This window comes from Lissotriton vulgaris, chromosome 12 (genome assembly GCF_964263255.1).
Source record: "Lissotriton vulgaris chromosome 12, aLisVul1.2, whole genome shotgun sequence".
Taxonomy (NCBI): Eukaryota; Metazoa; Chordata; class Amphibia; order Caudata; family Salamandridae; genus Lissotriton; species Lissotriton vulgaris.
The window spans coordinates 755,045,778-755,065,934 of record NC_141700.1 but is presented as its reverse complement, the minus strand read 5'-3'; the positions used below and the strand labels follow the sequence as shown (position 1 = coordinate 755,065,934).

The window sequence follows — 20,157 nt, the reverse complement described above, 5'->3', positions numbered from 1 at the left end:
GGAAGTCCTGGAAGTGTTGTCTTCCTGGAAGGTTTTCTCTCTGTGTGCTAGGCTACAGAAGACCAACTTGTCATCCATCCATATTACCAGGACAGAGTCCTACATATGCAACAATTAACAGTACCACTAGGTGCGGTATTCCCGGCTCTTATATCTATACCACGTGTTATGCGTGCATAGTAAAGAGTCTTATAATGTGCCATAAACCCTCAGCTGTTCATCCACCAGCAGGGATATGAGGCCAGTACAAAAGGCCCAAGTCCTAAAATAGGAAGGGTTGCAGCTCATTCCTGAAGCTACCATAGTATGCAGCATCCTAATTCAAGCGCTTAGAGACCCCCGGGTGATAATGCGCTATATACATTTAAATAAATAAATAAATAAAATTATAGCTGGAGTGTATGGCACTCATTGCTCCACATTACATGAACCACCTGCCCTTCCGTGTGTTTTTTTTTCCTCCTAAAGGTTGTTAATCGTGACTGGTCTTATAATCTCAGTGCAAACTTTGCTCGGCACAGGATCTGCATACATCTCCAATTGTCAAAATGAGTCTTTCTTAGATCTGCACTGGAACCCTTTTACCTTCCCTTTGTTCAGTTCTTTCTCTTTCTCCCCCACCTCTTTTTCTTCTACCTCTCCAACTTTTTCCTATTACCCTCCGTCCCTCAAACTAACTTCTTCTGTCTTTTTGTGTCTTTGTTTTCCGTATCCTTATACTACCTTCTCTTCTCTCTCCCTCCTTTATATTTCCACTAAACCGCATTCCATCTCTAATTTGTATCTCCTTACCCTGGCTTTCTCTCTCTCCCTCCTTTCTCCTGCTCTTCCCACTCCTCTTTTTCCTATCCTGTACACTGGCTTCCTGTCTCACTTTCTATTCTCTTGCAGAGACCTTGTACTTCTCTTTCCCTTTCTGTTCCCCATACACCTCATACTGGCTCCTATTTTTGTCTCTCTCTCCTAATACAACTTTCTATTTCTCTTTTATTCCAGTCTACCTTTACTTGTGTTCTTCCCACTTCACTTTTACTCTGTCTCGCTCACTCTTTCACAGATCTATTCTTTCCTTCTCCCCCTATATGGGTTTCCTGTCTCTTATTCCCATTTCCTCCAACACTAGGGATTCTTCTCTTTCTCTTCCATTGCCACTACAAAGGTTTTCTTTCCTCATCTTCCTTATTCTCCTGTAGACTTGCTTGACCCCTCTCTAGCTTTCCTAACCCGGTGCATACATAAAGCGCAAACGTGTATTGAGTTCTGTAACCTCTTTTTCTTGTCTTGGGTGAAAACATGTGGGCTATATCAAGAACTTTCAGTGGGCTTAAAGCCTAGCCATGTCCCTGGTTGTACTTGATTTAGGGGAGGTCTCCTCCATTAGGAAGCCTCTCCCCCGTTACTTAGGCACCCAAATATATCACTCCCTGCAATCTCCTTGAACTCCTTGAACTAAAACAATCCAAGCCCTTAGAACGCAAATAGTTTTCGGAAAATCTTTGACCTTGTCGATTGCCAGCTGCTTAACTCCCTCAGAAATGATCCTCCTTTACCACTTTGCCAACGTACCTCTTTTTCTCACTAGCAGGATCTATTGAAACTTGCGTTATTTGCTTGGGGATCTTATGTGGCGCATTGGGACCCGTGGAGTTGCACTCATGTAGCTTCACCTCCCGGTTGACCCCTTGGAGGCCTTGTGCGCCCACCTTCCTCTATCTGGCAAAAAAATTACAGTTGGTCTCCTGCTGTCGGGTGTGAGAGACCTTGAAGTCCTTTCAACTAAGGGTGGTGACTGGAGCAGCCGCACCCTTTGCAACCTCTTGCTCCCAAATTGTCGCCTCCCCCACGAGGCACCCTGTTTTCTGATGGTAGTGCTGCAGTGCTACTCTAAAATTCTCGACATCACAGAACTACTGCCCAATATGCTCCCGCCGTTCCCCTTCAGGGGTTCCTCCAGATTTCAGGGCAGCAACGTAAGCCGCGACCTCCATCAATGGGATGAGACTGGTGTCACAACCTTGGGGGACTTGTTTCTAGACAGTCGGCTTCTCCCCTTCCCTAGTCAAAGAATTCAGACTACACAAAGGCCAGTTTCTCACATATGGCACCCTTTGCCATTTTTGCATGTGTTACTGTTTTCCTTCTCAAGAGAAGTACTCACCCAGTTGGCCGAGGTCAGTGACTTCCCTCCATTGCAATCAAGGGAATCCTGTGCACTGGGCAACTTTAAGCGCCCTAAGAGACGAAGAACTCTGCGCTCCCTGGATCTAGCACTCTTGTTAGAGAGGCTTGTTATCACTACCAAATGGCACTCTCCTCAGCCCTCCTCTCTAGTGAAGCAGAGATGCGACCTGCTTCACTGGACAGAGGCGGAGGGCATGGCCCACGGTAGAGAGGAGGCCTGGGGTCTTTGCAAACGCCTTATCGCTGCCGACTGGGACGCCCTGTAAATGCCACCCCCTATTATTATGGTTTCCAATTTCCTATATGCCAATGGGGGTGGGAATCTGGTGCAGATTATTGATTAATATTTGACAGTTCAAGATTATTTTTCATCCAGAGTTGCTCTTTGTTGTACATTTTTGGAAAATCCCATTAAAAAATGATTTAAAAAAGAATGGTAACTCCCATTGTAAGCGAGCTGTGTGCACACAAGCATTAGCAAAGCCAAAAGCTCAACGGGTAACCATTAAAGGCCCGATCTGTTTGCTTTGCCAGTGCTTGTTAATTAGTATGGGCAAGTCTTGATTAATTTAGATGGTGGAGAAACCTGATGAAAGTGGGGTCTGATCCAGCAGTTTTTCTAATTCAGTTAGCTCCATTCATTTATGTGTCTTCACTATAGAAGAGCTCTCCTGACCTGCACACCACTAAACAAAAGGGAGTGATGCAGTCACGGGGACTGGTCCTAGTCATGTCAGCACGTTCCACACTGATAGTGGGCAAGCATTCTCATTAACACAGTAGTAGTAGTAGTAGTAGCTCTTCCCTGCATAAGTGTGAGCTTTAAAACCCCTGTATTAGACTGACATTCACAGTTCATCCTGAATTGTGAAATGGAACGTCCATGTGTTACTTTCAACCAAATGTCATTTGATTCAGGCTTAACCATTTCTGTTTTTTTTCTGCAGGGAATGGTCCATGCTTTTATTTCCATTTACAGAGAGCATGGCATCCTGGGACTATGGCGTGGGGCCAGCGCTTCTGTGCCGAGGGTCATGGTGGGGTCAGCTGCTCAGCTCACCTCCTTTTCATTATCCAAAGACATGGTGGCAAATCTCCAGGTGAGAAGCAGATCCGATGTGAATCACGAAATGACCAGGGTATCGGCCCTTGCAAATGTGCACAATTTACAGAACCACTGTTTCACCTCGCATCACGCCCATTTGTATTTGTCATACTTCATTCATTCCTTCCTTCCTCTCCATCACTGCCTGTTCACTCACCTTCTGCATTTATTTCCTTTCATCCCTTCCACTTCACCATCCCACACAGAATAGCTGCATTTTCTTTTCCTTTGGCACTGTCCGTTTTTCGACAGTTGTGTACCTACTTCGCCACTTTCTTATAGAATCGTAAAGACAGTGATGCGTTAAGCTCGTCCAGTGTGCTGTGCAGAGAGGCGAAGGCCTGGGGGAGCATGTAGTCAGCACATGTTATAAGACGCAGGGATTGCCACTGTCAGAAACCTGGATTGCCTTCAGGTGCTTCTCACGAGTTTCCCATCGTGTCCCTTCACGTACAACCCGGTTTGCACTATATGCTTCCGAAGGCTCGTGTGTTGCATGAAAAATAGAAGTAAACCTCTATGAAACGGAAATTTATAGGGAGACACACCATACAGCATAAAGCCAAACATATGGAATGTAGCAGGGACTGCATCACTGACTACAGCGGTTCTTACATTCATTGTCCAGAAAGTGAACAGTGTTTTTGCTTGTAAAATTAAGGATATGAACGTGTGGCCCAATTATGACAAGTTTCTGTTTTAAATCTCACGTATCCAAGGCTAAAGCCTCTAGTGGACCATACCAACAACGTACAGCAAGCTTAGAGCCCACCCATTGCTTACCATTGGCTGGTTTTATTGTCACTGTCATTTACTTGCCTCTTGTTTGGTGGATTGTCTTTTATTTCCTCTTTCCCATATTTTCGATTGGCTGACATATCCTTGTGCTGCTCTCATTCTGGGAACCATTTTTTCTTTTTCACTGCTGAATGAAAACGCGTGCACACAATGAGAATGCATGAGGCTTCTTGCTCTCTTCCTCGTGTGATTGTCTCCCCTCTTCCCCTGCTGACAAATACACCCCCACGCCGGCACTCTGTTCCTCACCACCCCTCCCAGTGTGCTTGTAAAGGCACAGCAATAGGTATGTTTTTTCTAGGGTATGACTTGAAAGGGGACTTTAAGGTTTGTCTTTGTTTTACCCCCTGCATTTCACATACTGCACAAAGCTGAGGCCATGGCACACACAGGCTTCTAGTTCTGGAGAGGGACTAATTTCTGCACTCGCTCAGCTGGTGTTTGAGGGAGAACATGAAATTACAATGGCTGAAAAGAAGATGGCTCTCTCTTGAAGGCCCATAAATCTGCTTCCTGGGCTACGTCAGAGGATGAAATGGCTGGAGCATGTTTTAGGCTGTAGTCATGTATAAAAATAAATTGGATCGTTTTCCTTTAACCCCTCCCCTGCTGATGACTGAACCGCTCCGTCATCAGCTACAGTTGGGCTGTGCTGATGGCGGAGCGGTTCAGTCATGGCCCGGCCGCAGCGCCTGCGCGGCGCTGATTTCGCGCCTGCGCGGCAGTTTTAATGAGCGGGGCCGGTCATGACGGAACCGCTCCGTCACCAGCACAGCTCAACCGCAGCTGGTGACGGAGCGGTTCTGTCACCAGCATGCAGCGGCTGTCCCGCCCCTTTAGCGCTGCGGCGGAATAGCCGCCGCAGCGAAAGGGTTAAACTTCCTTATTGTTTTTTATTCTGTTTAGAGTTTCTTGAGTGAAAAGTATTTTGAAAAATAAACCATGCCGCTAACAAAGAGGGAACATATTTGAATTCAGTGTACAGTTTTGAGAGAACCATAAATATGTTTGCTTTTCTTCCAGTATTTTTAAATATATATATATAGCCGATCCACGGCTTCATAGAATTTGTCAGATGAAATGCGACTGCAAAGGGGTTGCTTAGCATTGGTACTTCTAGTGTTTTAATTAAGATGAAATACTTGTTTATGTATCAGGCAAAATGTGGGTGCAATGCTGATTTAATTATTATAATGCGAACAATGAAATATCATTTCATGAAGTGTTTACATGTGTATATATACATGCGGGATTGATCCATTACGAAATGGTGCTCACATTAGTTAGTGAGCGTTGGTCCTTTCCTTATCTCGATTGAAGCAACACTATTGAAAAACATGGCGTTTCCGATGTTCCGGTAACAAAGGTTCTGCTGAAACGCGTCTGTTGTGGGTCACAAAATAAATATGTGAATATCACCCCGGGAGTGCAATATCTTCTTTTTGCAAAATTGTAGAAGTGGAGCGAGAGATATATATATATATATATATATATATATATATATATATATATATATATATATATATATATATATATATATATATATATATATATACTGGCTTAGCCAATGCTTGTTAATTATTGCTGATGCTGAGCATTGGCAGGACCCACTGAAATCGCTGTCAGAGTTACATTTTGAAGCCCCTGTCTAGATTTTATACAGCTTTTATTTTGCTGTAACCCTGCACCTTCATAGTGATCTATGGAGAATTTGCAGTAGATCTTAGGCGACTGGGGGGGCCCCTCACAAAAGTTTCTCGGTAGGTCATTGGCTTAAACCATAATCTATGTGGCAGTCATAGCTGTCTTTTAAAGAAAGTTTTAGTATTATTGTCAATAAAAATCAAGTAAAAACCCTATAAGGTCATCTCAGAGGGTTGCAAAAGAAAGAGTGTGAATGGTTGAAAGGCTAAGAATGTGACAGACTAGCGACTTGGAGGGTCAGGTCTAGGCAGAGAGCTGAGCACTTGTTTGTGTAAGCATCAATGCAAGGCAATAGTATACAAGACCAGGTATATGAAATTATCATCACACCATGGATTATCCTCTGAATTCTGAAGGGACTGTAAAATGTGACTCTTACTTCTAAATAGATGTTTAGATTTTGATCGAGAAGATTCTAATCCTAGGCATCTGTCTAGGACTGAGGGAGGTTGGGGGGTCTAGGCCCTAGATTTCTTGTGATAGAAACGCGTTGTCTTTTCTAGGCGAGCATGTTGACTTTGAGTCTAGTAGCTCTTTGTTGCGCTTGTAAGATCTTTCTTATGAGATTTGTCTAAACAAGCCTACTCTGTTGTCATAACAGTGGCATTCTTTACACTGAGAGCATTTTCCTAATGAGAACATTGGCGATAAACAAGCTCCCGAAGGGATCTAGTTCATACCTAAGGACTCTTTTGTTCATCTCTCATGGGTATATCTATGTCTAGGGTTAAAATCCTGCCACAGTCGCAACATACAAATCTTCCTGTCTTGTGTGACTCGCTTTCTTTGGTCTTATCTACATAAAACGTAAGCGGAGCGGAGGCAGAGATGTACTGTACACATATAGAATTACAGTGGGGCAACAGTGAATAATGGGGATGCTTTTTGCCGAGGGGTTTTGAGTTACATTAAATAGACAGTGAGAACAAAGCTCAAGGTGTCTGTTTTTTTTTTTTTTAAACATCTGTTTATTGGATTCTCTGTTGCATATACAATATATAATGCCTACATTCATCACAGTATCACATGAAATATAATATTTCCTGCAGCATATAAATTGTGTGCTCATGCCTTTCGAGAAGCATGTGCTTGGTTCTTTCCCACTACCTTCCTGTACTAAGGTTTCTGTTTAAAGTGTCCAGTGCTCATTGGTTTAACAGCAATGTCCATGCTACATTTGTCAAATTTAAACGATGAGTCATGCATTTACAAGTCAGTAGACAGATCAGTCTTTCAACAATTTTAAACATAAAGGTAACAGTTGAGCGATGCAGCAATAGTTTCCCCTTGGATCTTAACCCATCTCTCCACGCCCCCAGTTTAACCTACAATGTTTGACTACAATAAATATTTACGCCCCCATACATACAGACTTGGAGAAAGCTGAGCAGCCGTTCACGTAGGTGACTGGTAGGCTGTGTCGCCGTATGCCTCACCCCACACCATCAGCCAGGTGGCTGCTCTTCCATGATTCAGTTGCATAGATGGAGGAGCTATCAATGGCAGGTTGCAACCACTGGGAGTTCGCTAACTTGGTGGGGTCACCTCGTTTGTATGTAAGGGGGGGTGCTCTGTATATGCCGACCACGATGAAGTCAATCGTATCACCGAGCATGTGTTTGTAGGGTAATACGATAGGCAGTAGGAAATGTAGAATGACTGCCGAAAAGAGCTAACCCCTGAGGGGTGCGCAATCGAGCGCCAGCAATGGTGACTTCGCTCCGCTTGGTTATGCCCGCAAACTCAAATATTTAAGGAGGGAGAGAGGTGGAGACAGTCATGTGTAAGGATTCCCTCCATCACACTACCCCCATCCTCTCAATGCCCCGGAGTAAGGTTTGTAATGTCAACTGCTGGTGCTACCACGACTAGGTTGAGGAGTTCTTCGCTTGTCACCAGGTTGTGTCCCCTGAAAATCATGTATGATAGCCTCCTATTGTGCTACAATTGGCTCCTTGTGGAGACCCTGGGTGTCCTTGGTTCGCAATGCCACTCCTTCCACCCTGGCCCACACCAGAAGCAACTGTCTGCAGGACGATATGGCGGGGGATCAGAGCTCTTCCACCTCTTTGTGATCAAGTGTTTGTCTGTCAGCATACCCATGTCCAAGAAACGGGAGGTGGCTTTCAGCCTTTTGCCTATAGGGTAGAGGTGCAGTATGCATTCCTCCCACATATGTTTTGGGGTACTGCCAGTACATGCCGCCAGAGCGTCACTAACCAGTTGCCAGTAATTGCCCAGCGATTGGCAGGCCAAGAGCATGTGGAGAAGGTCAGCATCTAGTTGATGACACCTGGGGCACTTTGCATCCGCCTGGTTGTAAAATGTGTTTATTTTCGCTGGGGTGAGGTATGCTCTCTGGATCATGTAATGTTGAATGAGTTTGAATCGCTCATTGTGTGGGACATAGGTAGGGCTGCCCAGTACCTCAGACCACTCTCGGTCATCGAAAGGACAACCCCTGATTGCCTTCAACGCCATATGTCACGAGTGACCCCTTGGTGTGGTGACGTAGCGGGTCAGCAAACCATTTAGAAAGTTGCCTACCCCTTCCGATGACATGTAAGTAGTGGATGGTCAGGTGTGTGGACATTACTGTGGACATGTCTCCCCATTTGTCTCTTAGGGCCGCAAGGAGGCAGTGATGACGTAGGAAGTGGCCAGGGGGCAGTCATTTAGTTCTGCGAGTGTGTTATATGGTAGGAGTTCACCATCTTGATATAGCTCCCCCAGCGTCTGCACTCCAGCTTCCGGCCAGGTCGACAACTCTGCAGCAGATGCGACACCACCTTCTGCGAAGTGCTCTGTAGTTGTAGCGCCAGTGCATAGGTCGGTACTGAGCGATTGATGCATAGACTTCTACGAAAGCATTGATGTGCAACTTTAAAGAGTAGCTGCTCGGGTGTTCTGCACTTTGGGCAAAGATGGAATAATCTAAGGATGTATGCCAGTGTCTAAGGTGGGTCATCAGTGGCAGTGTTGTATAGTTGTAGCCCTGCTAAGCATCTTGCCGCCCATTGCAGCTAGGAAGGCCAGGTAATATTTCTCCATGTTGGGGAATGTTAGTCCTCTCTGCCCGTTGGGAGATAAAGTTTGGTGAGTGCTACTGTAAATAAAAAATAAGGGCAAATTAGTAAATCCATAATACAGCCTGGGGAGTACTTCCATTTTCAGTAAAGCTATCTGGCCCGCAACCGACCGAGGAAGTGTGCGCCAGAAGGCCATCTGCAATCTCAGTGCAGTGATCACCCTCCCCATATTGGTATGCAGGAGATCTTTTTCTCTATTATAAATCCTGACACCTAAATAGCTTAAGGTGTCGGGTTGCCACCTAATGCGATCTCCGTTGAAAGTGGGCGCTGGGTTTGGGTGCCCATGTGTGAAGGGGTAGAAGGAGGACTGTAGGAGAGTAGGGTCTGCTTCCTATGGTCATCCCCACTTTTTGCTGTGATTTACTGTTTTTTTTTTACTTTAGTGTGGCTGTGGGTCTGCTAATCAGACCCACAGCCCAACTGTTCTCTCTCTAAATTCATACCATGTACTTTAGGTACATACCTAATTGGGTATTGGGTCACCTTTGTGAGTCTCTGTATAGTGTACCATAGGTACCCAGGGCAAAGGTGCATCCAAGGCCTACCAGGGGCTGCAGTACGTATTATGCCACCCCTGGCTAGCCATCCAAACTGGCACAACTGACTGATCACTCAGCTGGGGCAAGGTCGTGTAATCACCCCTTGCTTAGGTATAGTATTCCTATACCTACTATTATATATAGACACATATATACCTATAATTCACTCCTATGGCAGGCCTTGACAATCCTGGAGGCAGATTGCTTGTTTTTGTGTGAGATGGTGCTCTAGCATGAACTGAGCCTGTCTGCAGCTTTCGAAACCATGTCCTTATAGCGGTTTTATGATCTAGCCATACCATATACTCTTAAGTGCATTATAATCCTCGCGGTTAATGCTAACTTTGGTTTGGCTTTATCAAAACATGTTGTGTAAGGTTTCATACGCTTTGGAATACTAGTCCGTCCCTCCCCCCCCCCCCCTTAAAGTTAAAGTTAAAGTTAAACAGAGCCTCAGCATCACAAAATGGATGCTGCTACCACAGACACAAGTCTGACCTCCTGCTGCTGGATGAAACTCCGGCAGGGGAGGCCTGGACAATAGGTTTCCTGCCTTGGGAGGTGCTAGCACCTCCCCAACAGGCTATAGTGTATTGGGGCAGGGTGGGTTGAAAGAAATGACACTGCCTGGGGCACACAAGTTGCTCCATGCATAGCCCGGTACAAACCAGTTGCTGGGGAACTCCAGCCCCAGCTCTGGCGCGAAACTGGACAAAGGGAAGGGGTGTGACCACCCCCTTCCCAGGTTCCACCCATAGGAGGGACCTAGCAGGTAATCCAGACCCTTAGATTAATATAAAGCTAGGAGCTGTGTCTAGAGACATTAGATTATCCTGAACTGAAACTCTGAAACGAAACTCTGGACCTTCGACATTCTACTGCAACTAGAAGACTGAAGAATCTCCCTTGTGGTCAAGGAGTGACCACCCTGTGCAAACAGGCACCATCAGTGACTTGCAGGTTTGCTTTGTCGACGCTCCCGCCGGAACACGAAGACTCTGGACTTCCAGACTTCTCTGACTCCGACCCACATCGACCGCAAAGCTGAGACCCATGGCGGACACGAGAGACGTGGGACCAGACTACCTGCAGTACCTGCTTTTTGGTAACTGTGCAGCTCCTGAGGTGTTCTCAAAGTTGTGCATTGGGACTTGAAGCCCCAACCCCGAGCCGTAAGTGCATCGAAGCTCAGCCCTCCACACTCCACGAGTGCCGTGTGGGGCCTGCGCCTGCATTTCTCCTCGACGCGTCTTCGCGGTTGCTAGCCCATTGGCTAGTGGCCCTCCTGAAAACATCCTTTTGAATCAACACTGCTTGCCTGGTTGCTCCGGGCTTGCTCCTGCTTTACTGTAAAAGGGAAGCTCCCCAGACCTTGCTGGTCTGAACAGAAGCCGATCTTCCCTTCCTGCATGGGTTGCCTTTGCCAAAACTTGTTGACTCCAATCCGGAAGCCGATACCGCCAACAGCGAGACCCTTCGTGGGGTAGTCCGTATCCAGCTCCTGGTCGTCGTCGACGCCTCCTGGTCTACGTGGCTGCAGAGGCAAGCTTCACTTCTTCACCTGTTTGCATCTCAACATCGCCTGGTTCCTTCCTGGTCACTGGCTAGGGACCCAGACTCTGTCCCCTCTGCTTTCAGGTTCTTCACTACTCCGATCCACCCTTGGATCCAACCGGACATCTTCCTCCTGGTCGCCTGCAGCATCTGTGCCGCTCTCAATAGGATTCAACGACGAACCCCGACACGAAAGAACACCTATGCACCCGGCTTCCCTGGATGAGGTAACTAGAGTACTCCGGTGCTCCCGTGGGTAATACCTATCCAAGTGTCTTAGTTTAACTGGGTTTTCCCGTAGTCCATCCGGAAGTGCCCGAAATGAACTACTTTGTAAACTTTACGTTCCCATTGAAAGTCTGAGGACCCACGTGTGTGTTTAGACCCTGCACACGCATCCTGTGGGACTCCTACTTCCTAACCTTTGATTGTTCAGTGTAGCCTTAGCGATTTTCCTAGGCCCTAAGCCTACTCACCTTTCCTGAAGTGGTTCTTATACCACTTAGTATATGGTTCGTGAGGCCCCTAGGGCAGAATTGTATTTGTGCAACTTATAGTTTGCTTATTGAGTAACTTGTGATGTATCTCGAACTCTAAACTCATAAAGAGTGCAGAGGGGTTGTGTTAGTAATAAATACATATATATTTGATATATACCTTCTGTGGTGTCCTTTCATTTGGTATTCAAGGGGTTATTATTGGTAAAACAATTGGCTTCAAAATGCTCTCTGAAGTATTAGCCTAAGACTGCTTTGTCCATGCTACCACTAGGATAGCTGGTCTATAAGGTTGACTTTACAACCATCACCATAAGGGTTATTTGGACTGCTACAGGGTGCCCACTAGAATAGTGGACATCACATATCAGGCCAACTTCTCACATTGGTGTGCAGCGGTTGGGATAAGAGCTTGCTGATTGTTTTACCATAATATCTTGAGATATCATTTGAAAGATCACATTGAGGTACCTAGAGGTACATATAAATCAAGTCTTAAATACTTAAGTTCTACTGAACTTAGTTGTTGTAGAGCAAAGGGCCTAGCACACCCTGACTACAACTCCTAGAGAGGTTTAGTAGGTCACACTTAGTGTAGGTAGGTGCACACACCACACCTCACTAGATCATGTATCTGAGAGCAGAACCAAGTGGATCTCTCCCAGTGGAGGCAGATCCTGTCCTCTATAATAAAAGGGGCTAGGGCTTGGTCAATACCAAGGGAAAGCCACTTCTCATCGGCTTTTGTTTCATGCTGCGATGAATGCTCTGTGATGCTCTGAAAAGCTTCAACTTAATTGATCTATCCTTTTAGGACATGCATCCTAATAATAATCACACAAAATGTAAGAAAAGAAAAACCCCATGAAAGCCAGGGTTCAGGCCATCAGCACCATCCTTTTGCTCCTCGACCTCATGGAATCTTTCTAGTGATACTCGTTTCTGTAAAGCACTTGTTCAGCCTTCATCCCCAACTATGTCAAAGAGCCCTGCATATCGGTACGATTTACATCCAGAAGGCCAGCTCTTCTCGGACGCACAGCTCTTCCTTCCAGTTTCTCAGCTAATGTAAAATATAGAAAATTATGGCTTTTTCGATTGTCTGCTTTGGAAAATATACCTATGCTATACCCCCTAACCCCCCCCCCTTCTTTGGAAGATTAAGACAGAATCACCCCCTAATTCCTAGTGAACCCAACATGAGGAAGGCATTGTGGATCTGCTGAGCATGATTGCGGACATAACAGTATAATTTGTATCCGAACTCCAACTATTGGCTGGTGAACAAAAGTTATAATTTACCTTTTTTAGTTTTTTGTGTGTTTTTGTTGAAAGCATGACTGCTTGGTTCTTGTGACTTACTTGAGATTTGTAAACTAATTTGTAGACCGGATAGTGCAATATCTACATTAAACATGTATGCACGAAAATAGAACAGATTCTGCAAACATTCAAAGGGACATGATACTAAATTCATAAGCGCATGAATATTCTTCAATTTGAAGCAGGCGAATCTTTTTCTTTTGCGTCATTGACACTTCATTGAGTGGCCTGAAAATTTATATTGTCCCACACAGGATCGTGCACACATTTTTAATGCTTGTTGACCATATAGAATCGAGGAACCCAGAATGAAAGTGTTAAAATATGTTTTAGAGGTGAAGGTACAGGTGTTATCTTCCTTCACTTTTTCCATCGAGGCTCATTCCTTGAAGTGACATCAGGTGGCAGTGGTTGGCATGGGGTCTACATGTTAGCAGGAAGTCACAGAGATGGACCAGATACATTTGGAAGTAGGGGTCATCGATTCTGCAGAAGGAGGAGTTTTCCTTGATATAGGGCCTTCTGGAAGAAGAAATTGCTAGAATTGGAAGAGGAGTCTGGACCTTGTCCTCTTCCAGTATAATGTTTTTAAGGGTCTGAGGTCCACATGAAAATTTTGCTAGTGAAGGTGGTGTAGAAGGAAGTCTATTCTACATTGATCTCCTGTGCTTCAACTACACATGAAATGTTTTGAGACGAAGTGCCACGTCCTCAAAAGGCGCAAATTCGAATCGTGATTTCTTGATGTCTAACGGTTCCTCGATATTGGGAAGGTACATCTTGACGCTGTTGGTCTTAGGTGTGGAAGTGCTAAAGCCTTCAATATCTTTCTTCAGTGGGTGGAGCATATGCTTTGAGTGGTGGTGCTTCTTGCCTTGTCAAAAGTTGTGGCACTGAAGTAACTGTCAGGACGACGCGTGGTGGGTTGGGCAAGCTGCTGGTGCCTTGAACGGTGCAGTGTCCTGTTTTCATCTTTACAGGACTGTTGCTTATATGGCTCAACTTGCCTTCATTTCGCAGATTCTTTCACTGTAGTTTTAAGCAGCAATGTTAAGATAATGCTACAAGACTGCGCTATGTATTTTTGTCTCAGTTGAGCATTGTATTAAAAAAGATAACGCCAGGAATGTGGTAAATCTAGCCTTAGATGGACTACTTTATATTGCTATACACTTGAAATGGATGTGATTTTAACTGTTTCGTTGTGGTATTTGTGTACATATAGTATACTTGTTCTAATGGACTTCAATGGCTATTGCCACAATGCAGAACTAAGAGTACAAGTAACTTTACTTCCTCCATCATAGACTTTCATTCGCTATTCATGAGCATAGATTAGCCAGCTCAAAACTGGAAGGAAAGTCAAAATGATATTGAACACAGCGTAGTACCCATTTTCGAATCGGAGTGCTATAATAGCTCTGCGGAAAAATGTCCTTTACATTTCTGTAATTTGACCCTGGTGCCACCAACCCTTAAAGGCACTGACTTGAAAGTGGCTCCAGTTTGTGAGCCCTAGGACTGGGTAAGGGTATCCATAATAAAGCTGTTTACCTTGGAAACTGTGTCTGGATCTCGAAAGATCCTCTTTATAGAACTGGCTAGACCCTGCCAACTTGTTACTGGTTAGAGTGTGTCAGTGTCCTGGGGAAACCGTTGGGGTGGCAGGTGAAGCCGCAGCTCGCTCCGTCCAAGGGGCATTAAATTCACTATAAGAAATGATGTTGTTGTGTCCCCTCCACCTTCCGCCGTCAGCTCCCAACTAAGGGGGGGGGGGGGGGTTCATTCCTTTAATCTGCACTCCGACTGCTCCCCTCTTCCCTCAGCAAGTGTAACGTTGAAGACAGGCGAGCACTACAGTTCTGTGGCTTCTTTCTCTGACTATTGCTCGCCAAATGTACCACAACCAGATTTTACACTCCTCATTTGCTTTATATCTATCTGTTTGCTGTTCATATGCTTTGTATCTGTAATGCTCAAATTTCTCATGGACTGCAAAAGTTGTATTTCCCCGTGGTTGCTGGAAGTGTTGTAGGCAAGAGCTCTAGTATGGATACCACCGGAATTGTTGACCTTCTAATGGGATGAAAGGTGCTGTGACAGTCTGCTTCACTTGCTGTCCTTTCCTCTCCAGGTCTTCTCTGCGGATAGTTGGCTGGTGGCTCTGTGCGCAGCGATGATCAGCAGTGTGGCGGCGGTGGTGGCCATGACCCCGTTTGACGTGGTCAGCACTCGGCTTTATAACCAGCCAGTAGACCCGCAAGGCAAGGTAAAGAAACAGTGAACTTGTAATGTAACTACATTTCATTTTGGCTCCTGAACCATTTAAGCCCGTACCACAGCTGCCCCCATTGTGGGTGCTGCATCACAGTGCCAGTGAGGAAAGACGGTGCCGTCACCTCTTTACTTCTTTAAAATACATACCTCGGCCTGGGAGGTCATCCGTGTTTGCAAACTGCTGCCTCCTGCATTATCTTCTCCATCAAATGCACATATCGTGTGGTCCTAGCGTTCACTTGGTCCCCTTCGTAGAAGAATCGCTGCTCGAAACGACTTGGCCCTTCACAATGAGAAGATCATCACATCATCTAAAAGTTCATCACAATAATTCACGACGGTCCAGCATGATACTGGAAAACCTCTGACAATATTTTAAAATTATAAGTATATTAAGAAGAAAACTTTTTGTATTTTATAAATAACTTTGACTATGGAATTAGGTGCTGACCCCCCCTCCCCCCCCATATTTTTTTTTTAACTATTCAGCCACAAACGATCCCAAAAAACACTTTTTTTTTTTGCCATTGTTTTCAATCGGCTTTGTTCTCTTTTTTTTCCCCCTTTAACTCAAACTCTTGCAGAGTGTTCTTTCTGAATTATTCAAGTGCCTGCTCTGCTTAAAAATGGGGCAGGAAAGTAAAGAGCGTGCCTTCCTTGGTGCTTTCCTTACTACCATGATGCAGAAGATTGTGAGCAGTGCTACAATTGGAAAAAAGTTACTACAGAAACCAATAAATTGGGAGTTAAGAAGGGGGAAAGGAAAGGAGGTGGAGTCACGAATGGCTGAGCTTGAAAAGCAGAGTCTGATACATTTTTTTTTAAACTGCTGAAAACAAATTGGTAATAAGGATATATTTGACAGTAAAACTGTTATAATTTAATTGGTCATACAGATGTTGCATTTTACATTTTCTTACAGGGTTAAGACACCTGCTGCTGAGATCTTTGTGTGCCCAGCAATTTTGAGGCGATTATAATAGTGGTTAATGGAGTTCTGGAGAAATCTGCGTTTTGTCCAGTCACAGTTTGACTCCTAAATTGGGGCAGAGGGTTAACCCTCTGCAAAGATTAACATGTAACATGCAGATCAGATTTGCACTTTATGTAGAAGTGGGTTATTGCTTTTCACACCGACACAATGTTGTTACCTCCAGTTCTTAAGTTGCATTTCTGCTAATATAGCACAGCGCTGTATTTGCTAGCATCTAACAGCTGCATTCAAACTGTAGAAAGGTGACTTCAAACCTTCAGTTCCTACGCCAATGTCAAAACAAGACTATGCTTACTTTTACAGCCAGGCTAAATGTCCAATGTCCAGTGTAGAATACTGAAATACAAAATGGCAGTATCTTTGTGTGTTTTTGTACAATAATGTAAAGCACAATGAAATTATTTAAGCAAGGATAAAAGATATTTCACATGTGTTAATCCAAATATAAATATACTAGCAGCCAGTCCCGACCTTGTCCGGGAGCAATCAGGCTTCCCCGGCGCCCCGACATTGTCCAGCAGCCCGGGCCCCCGCTGCGATCATTAGTGCCCTTTGTTATTTGGGGTTCTTGGTATTGAGGACAGTGTACTTTTCTTTTGGAGCGATGTGACATTGCTGCTGTTTGGCTCTATCCATGACGTGACCCCCGCCCGCCCCAACATTGTCCAGCAGCCCGGGCCCCCGCCCGCCCTGACATTGACCAGCAGCGCGGGCCCCCGCCTGCCCCCGCCTGCCCCGCCCCCCCCCGCCTGCCCCGACATTGTCCGTGGGTCCCCCGGAGCCTTACCTCAGCCGCCGCTCCTCCCCCGCGCTCCTCAGTTCACCGCTCTGCTGCTCCTCACTGCTCCTCCCGCCTGTCCGCCGCTCCTCACTGCCTGTCCGCCGCTCCTCACCGCTCCACCCCCACGCCATGTCCGCCGCTCCTCCTCGCGCTCCTGGACGCCGCTCCTCCCCGCGCTCCTGACGTCAGCACGCAGGTCGCGGCCGGCGCTACTTCGAAGGGACTACTTTTTTTTAAATGTAAATTTTTTAAATAACGCATATTTGTATAGTTTATATAGCCTATGTCCATCTGCACACCCTGACGATTACAATGATGTATCGGGTGTGTGGAATGGCACTGTGGTTCCCGAGTTTACCCGCCTCAAAGGTTCAAAGTTCTTACTTTATAATAGTAGTATAGATAAATTATGTTCTCATAGTGCTTAACATTTCATTATGTGAGCTTTAATTCCACATTCAGTGTAATATAGAATTTGATTTGAGGTAGTGTGTGTTCTAAAATGGTGAAATGTTAATTGTCTTACACTGTTGCCTAAACAAATCAAATTTGCAGCCTTTAACAGTGATTACTAAATGTTATTGGGAATCAGAAAGTATGTGAGCATTGAGGTCTTCTGAAATTCCTCTGATAAAGTCGATGTTTATTCACAGTTGCTATTTTGTTACCCTGAATTTTCTCTTTCGTTTGCAGGGACTCATGTACCGGGGATTTCTGAACTGCTTTGCCCTGACCATCCAGAAGGAGGGGCTCCTGGGTGTGTACAAGGGCATTGGCGCCGCCTACTTCCGCCTTGGACCCCACACCATCCTCAGTCTCTTGTTCTGGGACGAGCTGCGAAAATACTACCACAGATGACCTGAAGAGGTGCTCCGAAGGAGGCGGCACTGGGGTAGAGGATGGGAGGGCAGAATCCTACCCGGGATTGGACCCTAGGCCTTAGTTTTCCATGACAATGATACTCTGTACTCTGCCAATCCACAAGGGTCTTAAAACTCCGAGTGCGTGTCATTCGCCTGGTGGAGACTGATGGGTGCATGTGGAAGCTGGGGATGACCTTCCTGCCTGGGTGTCCCAAAGTAGGCGCAGGAGAGCCAGACCCATGTCATGCTTTCAGATGTTCTAAATAAGATAAATGTACATAGCATCAATCTAGATAAAACCTCAGGTAGGTCACTTTCTTTTATGTCTCCCACTGACACTAAAAATGATTTATAAACGGATAAACTCTATGAAACATTTTTAAATTATTTCCCTTACAAATAAATTAATGAAACTTGGTAGATACGTAGTAGTCTTACTGAGAGGTGAAACTGTTCATCCCTTTGTTGGGGGGAGGAGCCATGTATGTCTATATTTTTGAGTAACTGTACACTCTGATTTTGTGAATAGCAAGTTACTGACAAGTATAAGAATATGTTACACATGTAAATTATTCACCACGTTTAGATTTTTGGTTACCTTTGTGAATAGGCCAGAGTATGTTTTTGTGCTTTCAGTCCACTGCACTTTTTCTTTTGTCTGTATCATCTAGTATTTATTGAAATGATTTAAAGTAGACATTAAATCTTTTTGCTGCCTTGCCTTTCCCTTGTCGCTGGGGCAGACTGGTTCTTGGCAGTCCATGGTGGGTGCTGTCATTTCCTATTGGTATGCCATGGGTGTACTGTTACATTCCAGTCTAATAAGCAACTTGTGCTCGTTGTACACTTCTCTCCATTAATGACAGACCAAGAAGACTAGACTTACCCCAAAAGATAGCGTGCTGGAACCTCCGGTTCAGAATACTACACCAATAATACCAGACCAAAATGTGCAAAAAGGGCTACATCATAAGAAAAAAAGATCTTTATTTACATATTGGAAAGATGAGGCAGTTAAAATAACTATCGCCACAAAAACAGACCCCTTAACACCTTCTGTTGCTTAAGATGGTACAGTGCTAGCATGGAAATAACAGCCATGGAACACGTTATCCTGTTCTGGTAGGTTCTGAGATTCTCTGCTGTCCTCAGAATCCTTTTGGTCTTAGTTCTCTTACTTAGGCTTTGTACACAGCACTTCAAGACTTTTTGTTTCTTCCAATTTTTTTTTAAAAACAAAGGTTTAAGGAAAGGCAACCCTTAATGTGCATGTTTTCCACAGAAATTTGCCTTTGAAAACTAGAGGCAATAAATAAGGCCGAAATCTGTATTTTGTTTTTGGATACACATGTTATTTGTGTCTGTGTATTCATTTTTTTTCATGACTTTATATGGAATGGTTAAAATAACTTATGATGCAACTTAACAGGAAAGATCACAAACATTCCAATGAGTGCTATGTCCCAGGTTTTACATAAAGTAGTGTTTACCTAGAGTGGTGCTGTGTAGGACAGTCTGAATGGAAATTAACCAGAACTATAACCATCTACTTCCAATAATATAACTTTTATGCCCAAATTACGCAAAGATTTAGCTAATCTGCTAAAGGGGGGAGTCGCCATTTCTTTTGATAATTTATTCACCCATCCGTAGCCTCTCTAATCTCCATTACAATGTGTTTGTTGCTGTCGCTAGCTGATGAAAAAACTAAAGTGACAACTTCCTCATCCTTAATTTGTCTTTCTTTGTTCCTTAAGATGTCATCTGTGTCAACCTCTTCCGAGAATGCTGATGCGTTAGGGATTTCCTTGTGTTTCTTAATAGCATTGGTGTCTGCACACTTCTTTGTCAATTCTGTGAACATGACAGCTGCTTCATAGACAGACGATATCTTTGTTAAGTCATTAGTGTTAAGTGTGTCTGAAACTACAGTGCCCTTCTGTTTTACTTTCCTCAGACACTACAGAGTTTTGTGTGTTGTTCTTCTGAGCGACAATTATTCCAGAGGTTTCAGGTTTGGGGGGGGGGGGGAGAGGCGGCGTGAATGGGCCTCCCCAGGTGGAGGCTCGTCTGCTGTAGAGGGGCGCCCCTTTACCGTTTCAGTTGCCATTCCGCCCGCTTTTGCTACACTGTGCCTCTTCTGCCATTCAACTGTTTACCGCCCGCTCTTGCTTTAAGCACTTGCTTTAGCCGGAAAGTCTGAACATCCCTAGCGTTGGGACTGGTGGGTCAATGGAAAGATCAGCCATTGCAATATAAAGATTAACCGCACACTCAAGCTACTCCTTGCTGTAAAAGCGCTAGATCATGGAATGCAAAAGCACCAAGTGCCATTGAAACTGCCTGCCTTAACCCCTTGCATGCTGATGACGAACCCCAGCCGTCATGCACTACGGTGCTCGTGTACTGATGACGGCTGGGGTTCGTCATGGCCCGCCCCTGTTCATTT

General features: G+C 44.9%; 1 protein-coding gene across 1 annotated transcript in view; it reads left to right on the top strand.

The window, feature by feature from the left end:
* SLC25A35 (solute carrier family 25 member 35) overlaps nt 1–18,673 on the top strand; it is a 50,187-nt gene extending 31,514 nt beyond the window's left edge. The window contains exons 3-5 of the mRNA XM_086946048.1: nt 3,129–3,281; nt 14,928–15,062; nt 17,539–18,673. Of these exons, the coding sequence (XP_086802174.1) occupies nt 3,129–3,281; nt 14,928–15,062; nt 17,539–17,703 (453 nt within the window). The 3' untranslated portion in view covers nt 17,704–18,673. The remainder of the gene's footprint in view (nt 1–3,128; nt 3,282–14,927; nt 15,063–17,538) is intronic.
* Nucleotides 18,674–20,157: the final 1,484 nt, after the last annotated feature.